General features: G+C 42.6%; 4 protein-coding genes across 5 annotated transcripts in view; 1 reads left to right on the top strand and 3 right to left on the bottom strand.

Annotated features, from left to right (window-relative positions):
- LOC109968445 (protein lifeguard 2) overlaps positions 1-1650 on the bottom strand; it is a 7200-nt gene extending 5550 nt beyond the window's left edge. Inside the window, exon 1 of the mRNA XM_020614721.1 lies at positions 1417-1650. Within this exon, the coding sequence (XP_020470377.1) occupies positions 1417-1431 (15 nt within the window). The 5' untranslated portion in view covers positions 1432-1650. The remainder of the gene's footprint in view (positions 1-1416) is intronic.
- Positions 1651-2668: 1018 nt separating this feature from the next.
- mfsd5 (major facilitator superfamily domain containing 5) lies at positions 2669-5114 on the bottom strand. The gene is given in 3 exon segments (XM_020614697.1): positions 2669-3256; positions 3258-4321; positions 4893-5114. Coding segments are annotated over 2 exon segments (1440 nt in total). The 5' UTR covers positions 4241-4321; positions 4893-5114; the 3' UTR covers positions 2669-2799.
- A 1373-nt stretch (positions 5115-6487) lies between these two features.
- Positions 6488-18290, bottom strand: LOC109970345 (nuclear receptor subfamily 1 group D member 1-like). Its single transcript, XM_020617850.1, has 8 exons — positions 17576-18290; positions 12004-12312; positions 11824-11912; positions 11584-11728; positions 8870-9441; positions 8581-8766; positions 8239-8449; positions 6488-8128 (listed from the first exon to the last, which is right to left on the bottom strand). The coding sequence occupies exons 1-8, from the start codon at positions 17595-17597 to the stop codon at positions 7932-7934; spliced, it is 1731 nt and encodes a 576-aa protein (XP_020473506.1). The 5' UTR covers positions 17598-18290; the 3' UTR covers positions 6488-7931.
- Positions 18291-19340: 1050 nt separating this feature from the next.
- rarga (retinoic acid receptor gamma a) overlaps positions 19341-20381 on the top strand; it is a 39930-nt gene continuing 38889 nt past the window's right edge. For both annotated transcript variants that reach the window (XM_020617868.1, XM_020617874.1), the window contains exons 1-2: positions 19341-19355; positions 19451-19557. The gene's annotated coding sequence lies outside the window, so the exon portion shown is untranslated. The remainder of the gene's footprint in view (positions 19356-19450; positions 19558-20381) is intronic.

The raw sequence follows: 20381 nt of genomic DNA, 5'->3' as shown, positions 1-20381 counted from the left end.
CATGGTTTGACGTTCCTGTGTAGTATGGGGTTAGCCCGAGGTGATATAATGTATAGGCCTGTTATGGTTCAGGGCTTTTCATCTACCAGCTGCCTGCGTGCATGTTGGAGGTGCAAAGACTCCTGAGCGTGTAATGTTAATTTTACCTGTGTTCATTGAATAAATCAGCACTGTTTTGAAGTTACTTGGACTGCCTCGTCTCTCAGTTAACGTGGTGAAAAGAACTGGGTCCAACACCCCCAAACCACATAACACTTGATTAATCTCAAATTTATTAGAAATCTGTACCACTTCAGTACAATATTGACTATGCAGATCCTCTGCTGACCCTTTTTAAAACCGTCAATATTTTAGTTAGCCTAATATTGGCACTTATTTTAAAGTTGTATTTTATCAAATCTTCTTTTGTAGAAAAAGAATTAGGTCTACTTAAACCTTTAATCAATTATCCTATCACTTGATACAAATTAATCTTCTTTCAATCACTAGCCTAATCGAACCCAGGCTGGTTGCTGGGTACTTGAGGAGATATTGACCCTGTCATGGAGCCTATTGACCATGTAGTCCATGTGCTCAGACTCCATTAGTTTGCCTTTTAACTTCCTGTTTGGATCGGAAGTGAGAATGTGTCCAGTGGTGTAAATTGACACCTATTACTCGTGATCACCTTACGACAAAGCTTTGCAGCCAGTATTTTGCCAGTTTTATCATCTAATTTACCCCGTGGAGCATTACCATGGCTGGAAGAACATGACTCATGTTTGTCACACTGGGAAATGTCCCAATAGAGACTTCGATTTGCCAACAGTCTGACAAACATCCGTTCTTTACACAGCGACGCACGGTTACGCGAGTGCGTACTTGATATATGTGTGCAGGCCTATTTGATAAAATAACAGCGGTCTTCTGAGTGGCCATTCAAAACATGTCTGTTCGGCTATTTCTTCATCCAAAACAATCGTAGTGGAAACTAACCTGTTTGACATGATGTTTTTTTCCTAACATGGCCTACTTAGTATAAGCTAATTATTCTAATCGATAAATATAGATTATCTATGACACAGATTTAGCCAACAGACTGAACGGTACTTCCAAGTCGAAAGAGAAATTTGCCAAATTTGAGTAGAAACTGCCGTTTTTTTTACGCAAGAGTTTGTGGGAAAATCCCAGTTATTGATATAATATGACTGTGATCATGTGGCGTCCTTGATAAACCACTTTATGTTAAAGCCATGTGTCGTTATAATGACTAGCTCTGGTGGTATTCGCAACTCAATGGCCTGTTTGCCATCAAGCATTTGACATTAGTGAGACTAAACAGAGAGGGTAGCGGTAGCATATCAGCTGGCTGTTACATAATAAGCTAGATTCTACTGTTGTAGTTATGGAGCAGACTAAAATGGCACAAGCCCATACCTTTCCCTGTGTCATGATGCCTGTCTGTCGCCCAGCAGAAAGTTGTCTTGTTCTGTATGCCAACCAGTCAATGGAGCTCTAGTGTCTCCTTTCTTGTAACTGTAGCTCTTGCAGTCTAAGGATCAATGGCATTTGGAGACTGATACTGCTCTTCTTGCTTTCTCAGACTGAGCACCCTCTGACGATGTAGTGATGTAATCCCAAAACAACACGTTTAAGAGTTGTGCAGATACCCCCCCTCAGCCACAGAAGGACGTTCTAGCAGCATCCTGGTGAGGCTGTCCCATAGAGAAAAGCTGGGACTGTACCACATCAGAGAAAATGGGGAGGATGGATGTCTGCATGATGCTCTATGAGTAAAGAGGTCCAGAGCAATCTGGAAATATGGTCTGCAGTAAAAAAGCAGGAGAGGGGGATTGCAGGGCCTACAACAGTGTGAAATTTCTAGATTTACAAAATCAATGTAAATTAAAATGTTTCCTGTTAATTTAAATTGTCACCTTGAACTACCTGAAACAAGTGTTTTTTTTCAGTAAAGGTCAACAATTTACAGTTATAACCTTAAAAATTAACCCATATTGTAGTCTAAATTGTGAATTAAATAAATAAAACACTAACAGACTTCCCCTAACAAAAGAAACACATTATATACAATATGTACACCTTTATTTAAAACAGTAGAGAAGAGAACATGTTAGGACAATTAAAAAGAAAATACCCTTCACGCAGTGCAGATAGAACAAAGAAAAACTGACCTGTTGTAAGTTAATCTTTTTCATAAATGTACACAGATGGTGGAAAAAAAAACAGCATACAAAAATAAAAGTATCAAGGTATTTTAAGACATGACATTTAGATACAGGTCTGCATGCTAGTCATGACCTTATTGTTTTGGATATTCATTCTCTAAATTCATGTCTTTTCATGTCTGACATAATGACACTTCATCATTACTGATGCCACTGGCGCTATTGACAGGTAGCTCATCCCCATCCCCCTTAAAAGGTGGACACACTGAGCAATAACATGCTTTGTGGAATTATAAGAATGATGCAGGAATTTTGGACAAGAGTTCCAGCAATTTACTTGGTAAATGAAGAGATTTGTCCATGTTATCAAAGCATCCCCTGACACACAAGATTAACAAAAGTTTCCCAAGGGTCTATTCAAGGAACAAGGTAAACATATAAAAATGGAAATGTACTTTAATTTTAATTGACCAAAATACTCCTTTTTGACTCATTTCTTACAGTGATACATTTGAAAAAATGTAGACTTCTGACTGTTCCAGTAGGTCACATGAGGTTTCTACATTCAGTTATGCAAAACTGTCATAATGCATTTAAAACCAATCAAGCATAACAGGATCTTTGGTCCATCTCCTCAGTACATCTCCCCCTCCGCTCTGGTTCCCTCCAGTCTAAGGTCTGTATCGTTTCTGCCCAGAGCGAACAGACTGATGACAGCCATCAAAGCTGCGAGCATCATGACTGCACAGCCTCCAAACATGTGTCTGGTTCCGCTGCCACCCTCCCCTCCACCTGTTCCTGATACCTCTTTGTGGAGGGTCAACAGCAGTAGGCAGGCCAGCAGGTGTAGAGGCAGCCGGAACCAGGCCAGGACACCAGCCCGCTTGTCCTCTGCGACCACCCTGCCCTGGAGGAAGCTGACTGCAGGGAAGTAGAGGCCACAGGCTAGCTCCAGCAGCAGGAAGGCCAGAAATGATTCATGAGGTCTAGGCTGGCCTGGGGCAGTGGAGAAAGTCAGCATGAAGAAAGAGAAGAAGGCCATCAGCACAGCCAGGCAGAGCAGATGTGCGGGCTGTAGACGGTAGCGAGTGCAGGGGGTAGAAAAAGAACCCAGCCATACTGGCAGCCATCAAGCAAGAGAAAACTATTCCTAAAGGAGGCCCATGAGGGTCCAATACTGGGGTCCAGAGGAAAACAAAAATGTAGAGAACACTTTCAAACAGAGCCTGCACTCCACCCAGGAGCATGACTCTCTTGTCTGAAAGCAGGCAGCGCAGACCCTCATGGCAGCTGCGTGAGAACCGGGCTTTTACAGACAAACGGGTCACACCTCCATTTGAAGTGCCAAGAAGCAGCGTCTGTTTGTCTCCTTCAGCACCTCCTTGAGTTTCATCCTTGCCCCAGTCTGTCAGCACAACCCAGCCACAACATGCCAGGCAGGGGACAGCCAGGAGAAAGGGCGCCACCGGCCCCAGGTGCAGCCACTCAGCCAGTAAGTTAGCCACCAGCCCTGCTCCCACAGCGAGCCCATGGTTCCAGGTAGCAGCTTTAGCGAAGGTGCTGGGGATCCAATCCTTGGGAAAATCGTAGACATCTACATGTCGGTGCACATACCAGGCTTCAAATGTGGTGGCCAGCAGGGATGTGGACAGACCTCCCAAGACACGGCCCACAATCAAAACAAAATAGTCAGTGGACAGCTTGGTAAGACAACATGCAGAGTAGGACAGGCAAAAGAGAAGACATGTCTGTCTACGGCCCAAGGCTTGGGGGAGCCAGCCTGAAAAAGGAGCAAACAGAACACAAGAGGCCAGGCCACACACATATAAAATGGCTATTTGGGATTCCAGGAAGCTGTAGTGCCGGTAAAGTTTGTAGAGGTAAGGACCCTGGAGCCAGTCTGCCCACAAAGCCAAAAGGTATGCACGGAGGAATACACTCTGAAAGCGACGGAAGGCGGGGTTGGCCACAGCCGTAGGAGTAGGCTGAGGTGGAGTGAGGCGGCGTGCTGTGAGTTCCAAGCCAACACACAGGACAAGCAGGAAGATGATGGCAAGATACGCTGTCACCAACATGGTGTGATAAACTGCACCCACTTGAGGTCAAACCTGAAGTCTTGTGGTGTTTTCAGCTCTTTTCCTTCTGTTTATCAGCACCTGTGGGTACACAAGGTTAAAAATTCAGTACACATAAATTGAAGAATACTTGAGTTAGATTCCACATTAAAACCTTAGTTGTTTTTTTTTTTTTTTACTAGACCTGGTCTGAATAAACCCTTGGGAGTGAAATTGCCCTTTAGTGTTTAGAATACAAGTTTAATAAGTGTGAAACGTCCTCTCTGTGTTAATCTAATTTGACAAATCAAGTGGTTTTTGAGCTCGACCTGTTTAGGAAAACTCACTTAACGTTCCCTATAACTACCGGAATCGTCACTTACAACGTGGCAGGAGAACGTTTGCGTTGCCGCACAGTAAACAACTCATGATCGACATATTTATTGATAGCTAGCTAAGCTAACAAGTTCTACTTTTATAAATTCAGCTTCTCAGCAAAAACCGAATAAGCCATTACGTAGACTATATCTGATTTAAACACGTATCTTTTTGATACCACTCACGTGAGAAGTTAACTGGATGATAAAGGTTATATTGCAACACTAGCCTACAAGCTAACCTGCTCCTAAGATAACTTCGTTCTAACTTGAGAATCGTTCCGATTGTACCATACCTTGTGATATATCTTACCGGGGCGTTTGACACTGGTCCCATAGTAGTGAAACGACATAAAAGATGACAACATGAAACGTAACTAGGTAATAACTACAGCAGGCCAAGTGTGCCTTTAGTAGCAAACATCAATGCAAACACACCATTCACTTCCGGGATGTGGAGTCTATTTTTACTACTAACGCTAGGTGGCAGCCCTGCTTTGTTTTTGGATTTCCTGCAATAGGAGTATCGACAGTATGCGGCAGGAGAATGTTATTGCCTTTTAAATATATGATCAGTAATAAAATAAGAGAGGTCTCCTTTAAATTAGATTTTACCCATCTGCTCATTATCTTACAAGATTTAATATGTCTATTAATACATCGTGTGTTTTCTGTAATTCCTCAGAAGAAACTACTGTTAATTTATTTTGGGATTGTCCATTTTGTTATGATTTATGGCAGAATATCTCTGTATTCATCACCTCCAAAATTCATTATTCCCTTGCTGTGAAATGGGGACATGTTTTATTTGGTCTGTATAGCAATAATAGAAAGGAAAGTGACAAGCTACATTTAATTAACTTTATTCTACTCATGGCAAAATTTTATATTCACAAATGCAAATTCTCTAAATATAAACCCTTCTTCCCTGCCCTGTTATGCGAAATTAAAAAATATTTCTCTTCCATCCTGAAGAGCGAAAATAAAAAAGCTATCAAAATTTGTAATATATGTACTTCCCTGAATGTTTTTACTTAACTTAACCCATTAAGTCACCCCCTGGCCTAAAAGTTTCATGTTCACATTGTCTGCTTCGATGTTGTTCTTGTTTTTATGTTCTTTATTTTATGTTATAGTCCTCTTCTTTCTGATCTATTTACTTATATATAACTACTGTCATATGCCTTAATAAAGTAAAGAAAAAAAAAGTATGTGGCAGGAGGAAGTTCTTCTTCCCCTTCTTATGATGTTTATTGGCGGTTTGCAAGCCAATTTAAGATGCATTACCGCCACCTGCTGGGCTGGAGTGTGTTGCAATAATAGAGCCGAAGGAATAGGAGAAAGTTGTTGCATGTTTCCAAACCTTATGGCAAGCAGTTCTTTGCATATGTAATGTAGATATCTGTAATTCAGACTTTCATTGTCAAAAAGAATATTTCACATATCTACCGCGTTATTTTTGATATCTAGAGTAGTCATTTTGGATATCTGAAATAGAACTGTTACTGTGAAAAACTCCCATTTTAGATATCTACAATTTAGTTGCTAACTTACTAGTCATAATTTAAATTTCAGATAGTCTATAAAAAAAAAAAAATCCAGATATTTATAAGCCATCCATTATTTATACCGCTTGTCCTGAAGCGTGTATCCAAAATACAATGTCACTGGTAAAAATATCAGTACAGATATCCACAACTCATATTGTGACTAGTAACAATGCCATTTCAAATATATATATTTATATATATTTAGAATTATGACCATTGTGACAATCCAGTCTTAAGGTTGGAGTGTATTTATTTACTAGTAGCTAGTTATTTGAATTAAGTAGTTCCTGAAAATGCTTTGTAGTTTTGCTTTGTAATAGACACACCGACTACAATAATGTACATTGTGTGTATACAATGGCAATGAACTATATACTGTCTATGGACACGCTCATCCTTATAAGTACTCTATCATGCACACTAGCTGCACACAGAGTATAATCTTGTAATTGTAAAACATGTAATTTTCAGTTGTATGCGATCTATGTAGGCCTAAATACACAGCTTGTGTTCTTTGCTGTTCATTTACTGCCTAATTTGACACAAAACAATGACAGCGAGCAGAGTAATACATAATTTGAACTTTATATCATTCTATCATTTCTATATAGGAAGAAAGATTTACAAAATATACAAGATGTGTAATTACCCATTATCAAACAGTGAGAGGACCAATCAAACAAGATCTCTCACCCAAAACAAAAACTTCTTGTGTTTGTATGACAAACATTGGGGGCAAAGGATGGGTGCATGGTGATGGGAGGGGTGCTGGTGATTTCAGGGATTATGCTGGTTGGTTACATCATTGGATAGCAGGAAGTGTGTCTAAGTCATCTGAGAATCCCTACTACATATAGTATGCCCTACTAAATGCCCCCTTGGCATGGCCAAACCTCCATCTAGTATAGGAAGGGTAATATATTCTCCTTTACACCAAACATATCTGTCCGATCCATTATATCACTTCAGTCATTGATACATTGACATTGGAGTAATATCATATTTACAGCAACAAAAATAAACAACAAAACCCAATATATGATATATGCAGACCTGTTTTTGTGGAGTCATATAAAATGCCCTTGACTATGAAGATGACATATTCAAACCCAAGCTGTGCCAAATGTTTTCTGGAAGATTAGGCAAAATAGTAAGACAGAATGCATCCTACTGTGTACAAGTGACAAATTAAAATAGTGGTCTCATTCTATTACTAATACAGATGGTATGTCTGTGAAACAGTGATGCACAATTACCTTAATATTTCAGATTTCAGTATGCATTATTTACAGGTTCCTTCTCTCTTCAACATAAATCAACTTGGTCAATCATCAATAACTGTCCCTAAATAATAACTGTTTGGATCAACAATATCCATCTTTCAGGTGCTGCTTAGTGATGGCCTGTTGATTCTGTACAAGTGAAGGAATAAACAGAAGTGAATTGGCTTTTATTCTGAAGTACTGTGGATATCATGAGCAAACACACAAATGATCTGTCCAAAATGGTAACAGTAACTCTACACAATTTCTTTTTTCTGCAACAGTGTCTCTCAAGAGGTGTTGAGGTTAATGAGTATAGAACAGTTTGCAAATGTATGTGTATTTGTCTCAAAAACAGGCCATGAAGATCAATAGTGAATCCAAAATGTGCTCACTACTGTCCTCATTTATCCCTCTAACAACACTCCTCAGATTGCACAGTTCCTTGGAAGAGAATGTGTGTGTGCTCTATTGTGTATTTCTGTCTAAAATAGTTTGCGCGTTCTGTGGACAAGTAGCTTGCTCAAGGATCAATACGAAAGGCCAACAATTTGTCAGAGTGCAGATTGTTGAGGGTGCACAGGTCTGGCAGGCGCAGGAGGAGTTTGGGGAAGAGGGTGGTGTCATCTGGGCGACGCCGGGTGATCAGTGACCGTAGAGCACGAATCAGACCCTCCTGGAGCTGCTCTACAGCCAGCATGTCCGAGATGCCAGAGCGATCTGAGAAGCACAGAAGCCAGTTAGTGGTTGACAGACACACTTACTACATTAATGCTCTGCAGCTTACTGTTTTCCTATTGAGGATAAGGTAAATAATGTCCCTGTCTCACCTGCAGAGACCAGCACAACAGCCATGAAGAGGGCCATTTCATCAGGCTCTAGCCCCAGGGAGCCCAACTTCTCGCTGAACTCAAACACTGCATCCAGCAGAGAGCCCATGCCCAAAGCCCGCAGGGTGGAGAGGGGATAAGTTTGGCCATTTAAGAAGGTCACCATACGTTCTTTAGCATTGAACAAGCTGCAAAACCTCACCATCAGAACCTAAACACACAAGTAACAAAAAAAAAAAAGAGGAACACGACTTTTTGAGACAATTACTTAGACCAAACTTAGAAGCGGTAACATTTTTATTTTATTATATGCAATATTAACAATTTGAAATGTATCATTACCTGAAAGGTGCCTGATTTGAGCAGCATGACCTGGTCTTGTTGACTAAGCTCTTGAAATCCTGGGATGCCCTTGGCAAAATCTACCACCTCCTTGACAGCAGGAGTGAAACATTGAGAGAAGGATTCCCAGATCTCCTGACTTGTACGCTCTGCCCCTGATAAAGGGCATGCATTTAGAGGACAGGCCTTAGAGAAATACAAAAGACACAGAAAGAGTCACAAATTGTTGAACAAACATGCTATAATGTGGGAGTCTCAATCTATTTTTTAGTGTGCTTCCTGCACTTACCAGTACTTTAGCTCCTGGAGCTAATTTCCATTGGCGGGTAGGCTGATCTGTGGCACTTCCTGCATTATGAAAACAGTTTTGACCGGCAGGGCTGTCCCTTTGAGGTGTTGTACTGTTAGACTGGTTACGATTCTGATTTGTGGACACTAAGTAGGTGCAACGATTGTTGTCCACATTGTGGAATGTAGGTTGGCTGTTATTAGGGCTCATGGGGTATAGAGTGGCAGCAGGACAAGACTGATAATTCTGGGCTGAGGTGGGGTGAAATGAAACTTGTGGAAAATTTGCATCCTGAGAAAAAGGAGTTATGTTGTTGTTGTTGGTGCTGATGCTCTTGGCTGCTCTCTCTCGGCTGCTGCTGCTGCGGTTGCTGGTGAAGATGTCACGATAGGCTCTGGAGATGGCCCCAATGGCCTCTTTTGAATTGCCATCTTCTGGACTGGGGGGAGTGTCTCTCACTGAAGGTGAGTCCATGTCCAAGGCAGCCGACTCATTTAGGCTGTTCATGTAGCTCTGCATCTCATCCAGAAGGCGCTGCTTCTCTCTCTTAGGGATGCGGCCAAAACGCACAGCTAGGGAAGACACAAGCGGTGACGAAAGATCAGACTCCATTCATTGTGATAACATGACAAGCACGCCAGTGACAACCACAACAAAAGAATTTCTTTAAGACCAAAAGGCATGTACATCCTACCTATACAGTGATGCTATTTATAAAACACAGGACTGCTTGTGTAACTTATATTGGCTATAAATTACAGCTTAGCATACGTAAACAGTTACCTACTACATCTTCTCTTACACCACACATCAAAGGCATAAGAAAGGGTTGAGTGATTTCAATGACAATGACCTAAGTTGTGGGGAGAAACCTTCCCTCTCCTCATCTATACCTCCATCCCATTTCCCACACTAACCATCAGCTGAAGAAGCTATTTGTAGATCCCCTGCTACCATCTGCCTCATCCTTGCCTCTATCCACCCTTTCTCCTTCCTCCATTTGTAAATAGGGCAGTGGGGCAATGTGAGCATGATGTCACTGGCACTCGGCTCATGACGGACAAGGATGAAAGAAGTGGGCTTGAATCACACACTTGAGTTCAGGAGACAGTACTGAGTACATGAAAAGGACTGACATGAGAGAGAGTGAGAGTCTGTGCGCATGGGAGGTGTGTATGTCTGTGTGTGCACATTAGAGTTAGATGAAACAGAGAAGCTGAAGTGGTACAGCTTCCAAGATTTGGCAAGTATAGCAAACTTGATTTTTGTTTGTGGCAGAAAATATGTATGGTAACAATGATAACTGTAAAGCAAGGTACCATTATTCCCACATGTTAAACACAACTAATTTATATAAACACATGCTGCTGTGTGTGTTGTGTGTAAGGTGATTTATTTGGCTTATAAGATGCACAGTAGATGCTGCTGTGTTTACCAAATTTACAGTAATCGGTTCACAGCCTGCAGGGTCCTTTAATGAGGATGGAGCCAGTAACACGGCATGTGATTAATCTCTTTCATCTTCATTAAAAAGAAGCAAATGCAGACTGATGAGCTGTTGCACTGGTTACAGGGGAAAAGTGTGCCATCATGCTAAATATTTGCCTATATTGCAGAGCCAATGTCACACAGCTGGTTGGTGTGAAATCAGGATGTAAAATTTATTGTGGGCTGCAGGCAGTTGCATGCGGTTTTCCTGTTTTCATAATGGTTGAAGGATAGCTAAAAAGGGGTTTCTAGGTTGTGGTACTTTCGAAAAATCCCTTCTAAGAGGGTCGACCTCACTGTTTGTTCTTTTATTGAGTTGCATTTTGCCACGCCATTTTCTCTGTGCACCAGAAGTGTCAAGCACATGCAGAAATAACACTAACCTCTTTACTACATTTGGCAATGTGAGTTAGTACTGGAGGGTGGAGATATGCAGAAACCATACTGAGAGGAAGAAGACAGGAAAACTATACCAAGTAGGTCATGATGCATGAGTGCGCTATGGGTCCAATGCTGTGTTGTTTTTCTAGGTCAACCCAACTACAGTATTTTCTTCATCTGTGGTGATAGGTGATCAATCAATGTTCAGCTATCAGAGCTGAAACTAGGTGATGTGAGTGTCATGCCTGATAAATTCTGTCACAACGATTGGCTGTTTTCTGCATCCCTTGCTTAATTTTTTGCTCTATCCCTCATTAATTGCTGTAAGGGTGTTCTATGGGCACTGGTAATCAAGTTGACCCTGTTCTGATTTCCTAAAATAATTCTTGTGTTTGCTGCAGTTTTCCAAATGATAGATAGCTTTGGGGACTTCAAGGCTCCGCTTCTCATAAATCATTGTCTATGGGGGAGATGTAAGCAAGCTGAGGGAACACGGTGGGTACAGGGTGGAGGAGGGGCTAAACTGAACTAGATCACAGAGGTAACAGTATTGTAGGAGGATGCTGCAAAGGGCACAGGAAAGACACTTAGAAACTTAAGAGAGTGATTCTAGGCCATATGGCAATCTTTGGCACTGCAGCAACGCAGTAGCAGGGCAAGGCAGGTGCAGGTTTGCTGACAGAGTGAGTCACTGAGCTACTGGCATGATGACCTTAAAATACTTTCCACATAACATTTTTCACACACGCCTACATATCAGTACTGTGTCAGTGCTCATCAGAGCACTGTGGCATTCTGGCAGAAGTGCATGAGGGCCTCATTTAAAATGTGTCAGGATGTCTCACCATCTCTTGACATGCCAACAGAGAGGCATTTCTTGAAGCGGCAGTGCTGGCACCTGTTGCGGTTCATGCGCATGATCAGGCAGTTCTCATTCTTCACACACATCTTGTAGTTGATGTTCTGCTGGATGCTGCGACGGAAAAAACCCTGAAACAAAATTGATATATATTTCATGAAACTGTTGCACAAAAAGTATCACATTGTTGAAGCATTCCGCAAGGTGTCTCTGATCTGGGACTTACCTTGCAACCTTCACATGCATGGACTCCGTAGTGAAACCCAGACGCGATGTCTCCACAGACTTTGCAAAGCAGGACCATTCCACCTGTCTCTGCGGCAGGGAGACCAAACAGTTAGATAAACTGCAAAAACCTGGATCACTGTATAAATATTCAATGAATATTTAGTGAGGAAACACTAACTGGTGAAAGTTCCTGGGAGCCCGCATGGCCTCTTTCCTGTGATGGGGTGTGCATAGGTATGCTGTGGAGTGGCTGCTACAGAGGGGCGATTGTAGACCTCTGGGAACTGGAATACCAGTTTGGAGGATGGGGTGGTGCATGCAGCTGCCCTCTGTTTCAGCACCCCAATCTCTGTGAAAGTAACCTCCTCTGGAGATGAGGGCTGGGAGTGTGAAGAAGGAGATTGTGTCTGGTACCCGCTGGAGGGGCTGCCAGGGCTGGGACTGGCACTGCCAGAGGAGCCTGCATACAGGATGACGCCTCCACCTCCTACAGACAAAGGGAGAGAGTGGAAGACAGACGTCTGAGCTGAGAGTTTGTGGTCAGGTGATTCAGATTTGAGTTCAAGCTACAGTGTCATCCTGATATTGATAAGGAGTGGCATATATTTTTGTATGCAAACATGTAGCCTATTGTAAATTGTTGGCCGAATTAAATACAGTAATATAATTAAGGCGACCATAGCCATTTCCTTAGAAACCGTTCTCTACGACGTGAATGTGCTGTGATGTAATGTTGCACAACTTCAGCTCTGAGAGTTTGCAGCGTCGTTCCCTCGTCCGAAGGGTAATAGGCATAAATGGTGCGTTTACGAAGATAAAGTGGACGCTAAAAATACTGCTGGTAGCGCAGCAACAAAGCAGGCAGGCTTCCACTAGAAATACCAACGAAGCTCTATTTGTGTCAATAAATCCCTGGTCGTGCTAATGCAGTATTTATAAATGCACCATATAAGTATGTTGAATGTTCATATTCCCTGAGTCGTGGCTGTTCGGTTTCGCTTCCTTTGCACTCTCTCTCTCGGACTTGTAGTCATGCGCTGTGGACGAGCTGAGACACGGCCTCACGTGTCTGCAGGGCCCGGTCTGCTGCTTCCTCTGCTCCAATAAAAGGCTCGCTCCCTTGGCACCGTGCCCAGCGCCAGCTAACAGCACGACACCTGACCGACACCTCACATGCACGGACTCCTGACACGGTTACTGCACGAACCAAATCCGCAGTCTCGTGCAGTAATATAACAGTCCTAAGTCAGGTCGGTGTTTATAAACATGCGCTGACCGGGAAGCTCCCCGGGCGTGAGGGGACACCAACTCTCAACTGCTGCTGTTCATGCGCCAGCAACGGTGGGAGAATGTGAGTCACGTTTTTGCAAAGGAAAAGTCTCAATTTAATAGACTCAACTGCTGCAATGTAGCCTATATTCTATACTCAGTGTACAGTAGAGTGCAGCAGAGAGACGTTCAGAATGAATTATTTGCAGGTTAAGGTAAATATTAAACGTAAAACAAATATTGGTCCAGTTTTAAACTGTGTTTATGACTGGCTTTCACATGCAACAGAGAAGTTCCCTTAGTAAGGATAAGAAAATCCATGCAATACTAGACCACAGTGGTCTAACAAACTCAGTCTAGCTCATGGAAATCAACCGTAAGTGCAGCAGGCCTGCCCCTGTGTTGCTGTGCTGCCCTTTGCCACAAGGTATTTGTTTAGCTCAAATGTTTTGACAGTCCCTCAGCCAGTACTGTGTTGGTGGAATTGTTGACTCATCCCAGCAGTGCAGACCTGAGCCTCACCTCCTCCTGAGCTTATAATGCAGAAAGTCCAACCCAGCTCCACTCCACCCAAACACATGTCCACCTGAAGACTCACAAGTCCTGTTTATGAATGACCCCTAGAGCCACTGTGCTCACAACGTTATCTCCACCTGTGCTCAGAGAAGGCATTGGTTGTCACCTGTCCTCTTGGTTTAGGGAAAATATAGCATTATTAGGCCTCTTTATTACCAAAATTGCAGGAATTTGCACAATGCTACAGCAGTCATCAATAGACAGGTTACCTGCCGATCAACAGCAAAATCCAGCCTGTGCAGGTTTGTCACGTGTTTTTTCAGTATCTTTTATGGGATTTCCCGCATAGGTAAACAGGCTTGTCATGCACACAGTGACACTGTGAACAAGAAAGTTGCAATGTAGGTCACTGCAGACAGCACTAGTCAAAGGGTCAGTCAGTCCTCACTGCCCATTTTACCCATGCAGGTGCTAATCTGCCCGAGACTGGAGGCAGGCAGAGAAACGTGAGCAGTAAGTACAACACAGGCGCCACAGCTACTTTATTCTTTTTTCTTTTGTCCTAATCTCCTACTTTCATAGGTTTACCTTATAAAGCAGGACATGGAGAGAGAGTCACCACAGTGTTTGTCTTTACTTCTGGTATAAAGTATGTTTATTATGCTGCATTAAATCATGTGGGTTATAGGCAATGCAAACTATGGCCAGGAAAAATTTATTGTGTGCTCTTGAACACGGTCAGTCTGTGTGTACTACTTGAGTGTGTGTAGCAGACTTCATTTACTCTGTGTAAGTAGGTCAATATCACAGGAACTTGATAGAATTGCGTCTACGTGTCTGTGGCATCTTTGATGCTGCAACACAGCTCAGGCAGTTGTCACACTATGCTTTGAGATTTACTCTAACAGCCCCTATCCTGGGTTTTAAGGCTGTTGTGGATAAAATGGCTTCATGTCTGGTACACCAGCTCTGTCAAACCGGTCTGAACAGGGTCAAATTCCAGCTGAAGCGCACCCACTGCGGGTGCGCTCCCTGAACCGATGAGCTGGGGACAGATATTGCTGAATCAAAATCGAGTCATCTTCACTGCAAGGGCTCTGATTCAGATAAAACCAATATTTCAAACACGCAAAAGGCGCATGAGGCAGGAAAACGTGACGAGAGAGAAAAGTGAAGGCATGAAATCGGTGACCCACTGACCAGGCTCTCCCTCACCATCACCATCACCACAGGCGGCCTCACCACAGAGGCGTCCGTGAGAGCGGGGAAGCGGCGGGAGGCGGGCCTGGGTATCTCACGCGTCGCACGGGGCTCTGCAAGGGAAGCCACGTGAGGAGGCTTTTGGACTTGAAGCTGCGCTGCAGTCAGGAGCCAGAGTCTCTACAGTACGCCCGGGGCTTATAATTAAAGAGTCAAATTAAATGGAGCAGGATTCTATGCGCCGGGGTGGCCTGACTGTGCCCCATCAGCAGCACCGCCTGCCCTGTCAGCCAAGGGCTGCATGGTGACAGACCCACATTTCTACTGTTAATAAATGCAAAAGTTGATAACATGCACTTCATTTCTAATGAATTGTATATTGCACCCGATACTCAATTTAGTTGTTTTCTTAAACTCTCTATTGTTGAATGTAAAAAAGGTTCATGTGTAACACTGGTCAGCTGCAGCCTCAGTTTCTTCCATTCCGAGACGGAGTGATGCTAAAAAAAGAGATTTTTTGTGGCTACCTGTTTGGGGGTTTCCTTTTTAATTTCATTTTAATCGCTCGTATATTTTGAAGACAGGTAGTTTGAGTCGTCATGGTGAGAATAATTCAGCAAACGACCACCAGGGGAGTGTCAAAGGGAGTTTTAGGAACAGTATACAGTGCATGAAGCTGAGGGGAAAGTCAGCTGTTCAGGCACCTGTCTGCATATGTACATCATTTCACTAAATGTGATCTAATACTGTTATAACTGAGTAAATTAATGGTGGTTTCAAGAAAGACAAACTACCTGGCACTTACTGACCCCCAGTTAATCTTTGACTTGAGGTCAAGGTTGTACCTGGCGAGTATTCCATAATGCATGTCTGACTATTTGCACATAAAGATATTGAAGATCCATTTTCAAACATTTAATTTTTGTTTTTCTAAAATTTGCAATTATTTAAGCAATGCTAAAACGTGTCCAGAACACCCCTATGTTGTGTTTTTAAGGGTTTAGGGAATATGGGCTGCTGTTATGACACTATGCATCTGCATGTGGCCCCTATTGGGCCGCCCCTAACCGCACAACCCAGTCATTTCTGCAGGTGAACACACACACACACACACACACACACACACACACACATTTGTTTTGTCCTCATGAAGACACTTATTGACATAATGCATTTCCTAGCCCTTTACCCTATTCTACCTTTCATTTTAAAACCAAGTCTAAATGTTAAACAGCCCTGAAAGGTTGTGTAAGGACTGGTGAAAATGTTTTCACCTCACAAAGATAGCCATCCAAATATACACACACATGCACGTTCTCGTTTTATCTGCTGGACTTTATGAGGCTTACAGCCCCCATTGCTGCCATATTTTGCCAGGTTATGGTGATGTTTATAAAGCTTTGTTTAGATCACACTCAGCTCATGAGTGAAATGAAGTCATGTAGCCTACATTCCAATAACCTGAACCAAATATTAAAGGTCAGTGAACCCAGTTCACAGTGCTCACTTACATTTAGATGGATGACAGGAAACAGGCTTATGTAAAGTTAAAACATGGTGATAATTACAAAAAAAAAGAAATTATATAAACTGCAAAATATGCAAATCAACAAATAAATAAAACCTTGAAATCGCCAACTCAAAACCTCCAGTCCTCACTCATACGCACAAACACCTCCTCCAAACCCCAATAAAACACCAACAGAACAGACCAGCGCGCAGTCGTTATCAGCAGACGAATACTACAGCTGTTATCTTTGATTACACATTTAACTGCCCTGCTTATAACGTGGAAAGACCGACCCATTTTAGAAGCATAAATTGAAAGTCGTAACCCGATGAGTGGGTTTAAAGTGCTGCCTTGAGAGTAACGTGTTGACGGAGCACAAAGTGCGTCCATCACCTGTACCGGAACGTGACCGTCACCGTTGTAAATGATTCACCATCAATTAGGAGCGAAAGCACCTTTGAGAAAACTGCCAATGCCACTTAACAGATGGAGGTCCTGCAGTTATCAACTTTTATGCAGCATGCACTTCAGTAATGGCAGTGATAACAGAAACAAACACGCCTTTTACCCTAGAGTTTCATCGTTACCCGTGAGTTAAAGTGTGCACTTGAGACAGATTATGATTACAGTGAAAGCTAGTGTACTGTAGCTCCACGTGAGTTTGTTTTCATGGAGAGAACCAGGAAGTGGCTAGTCACACTACAACCATATGACGCTGTTCGCTGTCAATAGCACCACAGTCCGCTGAAGTCAGTGAAGGCTGCGCAGTGACTTTTTGATTATTCGTTAAATTTTACAGTTACATTTTGTTAAGCTTGGAAACATGTTTAAGTGAATATAAGGCAAAAGAGGGAACTCGTGCATGAACGTCCTAGGCTATAAAATTACTCAACTCTGTATTTTAGTAGCATATAACATATAGAAAGTGATATTCCATGCACTGGTACACGTCACGAGAACGTACACAATTGCAGTTATGCACATATTAGACATCTGAGCTTTGAGAAGTGGTTTACATGATCATTCAAATAGAATGAATAATAAAAATTATTCTATGCATTACGTTAATCAAAGCTTTACTATGGTAGTGTTAGGTTTATTTTAGGTTTAGACACAGATTGCTTTAGTGTATTGATCGTTGGCGACAACATGAATGAAACAATGACCCGTTAATCAGTTACGACTCTTATGCCATGATCAACGTTGCTATGAAAATGGGGAGGGATGTCAAACATCACGGTAAAGTTAATCTTACCTCCACCAGGGCTGTTATCCATTTCTCTGGTTGATGTTGACGACTTTAAACAAACTTGAAGCAGAGGTCTGTGTCTAAAACTAGACTGGTGCAAAAGTCTTTTGAAGACAGGTGAGAAGGTCAAGAAACACTTTTTGCGTAAAACACCTGCTCCATGGAGCGCACAAATGGGAAGCAGTGATGGAAATGTCCAGTGCGTGTGGTTTTTCCCCCGTTAAAGTGTAGACAGATGTTTCTCGCAGTGCCCAGTTCTTCCCTGACAGAGGTGATAGGCTGGTCTCCTCGAAGACACCTGGACGCCTTCTGCTCACTGGATAGTGCGCCTCGACTCGAGCGCTTGTGATGTTGCACAAGCACAGATTAGACGATTCTCATGAATTCAAAGCCAGTCGAGTCGGCATATCCGGGAGTGTCAGGCATGACATACACACCCACTGATACAAACACCCATACCAATCACGTTTGCAGGTGAGTAGGAATTGTGACCGCCTTTCCGTTCGTTCCAACTTGTGTACTGGGATTTTGCTCACTCTTTGTATTTCGCGGAGTCCTCTCTCTCACTCTCTCGCCTTCACGCTTTCCTGCATTTTCATTGGCGGAGATCTGGAGCTGAGGGGATTTTGATGCGCTTATTCGACCGCGGTATATGTTCAGTAAAGCCACAGCTACATGTGCGCTCTGCATGTGCAGGGGAAAGCGCTGCTCTACTGATACACATTTTATGCAAAATACGGAGCGTGTGCCGCGGAGGGATGGTGAAATTGGAGGATGTAGCACATGGACAATAGGCGTGGCTCACCGTGACTGCTTGTTCTCTGACAAGCTCTGAACGGATGGTAAACACAGCCGTTCCAAGTTGAAAGCCCGTGTGCTAAAGGAAACTGTGATGTTCAGTGACCCATAAACAACATGCTGTAGAAGCAAAGTGTATGCAAACACTCCGCTTCGATCAAAATTTAAATCTTTGAAAAATGTAAATCTTGTTTTGAGTATTTCCACAAGCCTGGTTATTTCCGCGTTTTTAAAAATAGGTCAATAACGTGTGTTTGAGGGCGAGATACAAAAATGTTTTAACACACATTTTGCTTAAGTTTAAAATACGTTTGCTCAACAAGAGGTCATAACACCAGAGATCAAGAAGAAGAGAATGTAACAATCAGTTTCTGTAGCCTTTTGAATGTCTCTGAACATGAAGGGCCAAATATACACAGCTTGTGGAAAGCGCCCCCCAGTGGCGATTCATGAAATCGACACTAACGACACTATCTATCTATCTATCTATCTATCTATCTAGTAGGCCTAATGAATGTAATACGCTGTTTTAATTACTTAAACCAACAGTCATTTAATTTCTACAGATGATTCTCTTACTCAGAGGTGAAGCACTGTATGGACATGTTCAAAATGAGGAGCCTAAAAAGTGAATGATTACTAGAAAATGACTAATATGATCATTATAGTTATAATATGACTAATAAAATCATTGAACTCTTCACAAACAAACAGAGCAGAGCGAGTGTTTATTTACTCATACAAATACATATTGATTTAGTCACATATGTCGTAATTTTCATACTTGGGTATTTATTGGGTTCTTTGTTGTGGGTTCCATCTCATCTCGTGCACAGAGGTTGTGCGCTGCAGTTCTCCTTTCCATCACTAGGGAGAGTCACAGTGTCAGAAATCTTCACGCACGGTAGCGCCCATCGACGCCCCTGCGCTGCCGGGGCACAGTGACGGATTGGCAACAAACGGAGGTGATCTAAGTGATATCTGAAGTGTAAGACCGAAAGGGTTTGATCTTTACAGGCTTCTGTGTTGTAATAGAGGATTTCTCTGAAGACTTTCCATGACTTTGCTTTGTCTCCTTCACAGAAAACTTCGGCTTGCGGGCGTTTGACATTTATTATTTATTATTTCAAACTTCTGGGAGAATGTGCTCGTCTTTGAAGCCGGGGCATACACTACTCTAGGCGAAGAAGGTAGGATTTTTGTGTTTACATAAACCATCTGCCTTGGTTAGTTGGATGCGTCTAAGAACAAACGTAGCTCAGTCCGGGTGTGTGTTTACTGTATCCGTGTAAGACAGGCACTCATCGTGAGAACGCGTTATGGCAGGGTACGAGTTAATTACAGCCTGCCAAGACTGTTGGCGGACTGAGCAGAGCAGAAGTCGCTGCCAACATGCGCACCTGCAAAGCACTGCTTTGCCTGAGGCTGAAAACACAGTCTTCATCACTGTCTGGAAAGTGTGTCACCCATCCCCTAACTGGACCCTCTGCTTCGCACACCTTATTGAATGTATTTTTCGTGCGAATGATGCCAGTTGGGTGTGTGGTGATGGCTTAAGTTTATTCCAGACTGAACCTTCTAGTTTGTTTTAGATTAGCTCCTAGTACAGCTGATTAAACTCAGAAAAGAAAAGCTAGTGAGCAAAGAATGCAGACAGTTTCCAGTGGACTTTGAGGAATTAGCTTCATGATTAGTAGAGAAAAAGCAAAAGCAGATTTGCATTAAAAACTCAACATACTACCCTAAACCTAAACTAATAGTGTGTCTGTATCTGGCACCCCCACATGCCAGAACGCAAAAGCAAATCAAAATGTTGTCTTTTTCATGTTTCCTGTGCAGTTTTTAATGCCCAGTTTTCTCACAAGGGTGGTTTTATGTGCAGGAAAGGAGGCATGGAAAAGAAGATCTTTCCTTTGGAGCTCACAGATTTGCAGTAATTACAGAATCACTTCCATATGTGGCTCACTGGCTGCCCCCACCACCCCTCTCTCTCTCTTCCCCAGGCTGCTCTCTC

The sequence above is a fragment of the Monopterus albus genome, unplaced genomic scaffold (assembly GCF_001952655.1).
Source record: "Monopterus albus unplaced genomic scaffold, M_albus_1.0 scaffold6.1, whole genome shotgun sequence".
Classification (NCBI taxonomy): Eukaryota; Metazoa; Chordata; class Actinopteri; order Synbranchiformes; family Synbranchidae; genus Monopterus; species Monopterus albus.
Note: the sequence above shows the minus strand (reverse complement) of the source record. Positions and strands in the feature narration are given on the sequence as shown.

Bases quoted from the DNA above. Each gene is read 5' to 3' on its own strand.
- LOC109970345 (XM_020617850.1), bottom strand. From the start codon at position 17,597: ATGGATAACAGCCCTGGTGGAG. The intron at 8,767-8,869 runs GTAAGTGCAGGA...TATTTCTCTAAG, and splicing joins CTCCAGGAGCTAAAGTACTG to GCCTGTCCTCTAAATGCATG. The intron at 8,450-8,580 runs GTAATGATACAT...TTGTGTGTTTAG, and splicing joins TCAAATCAGGCACCTTTCAG to GTTCTGATGGTGAGGTTTTG.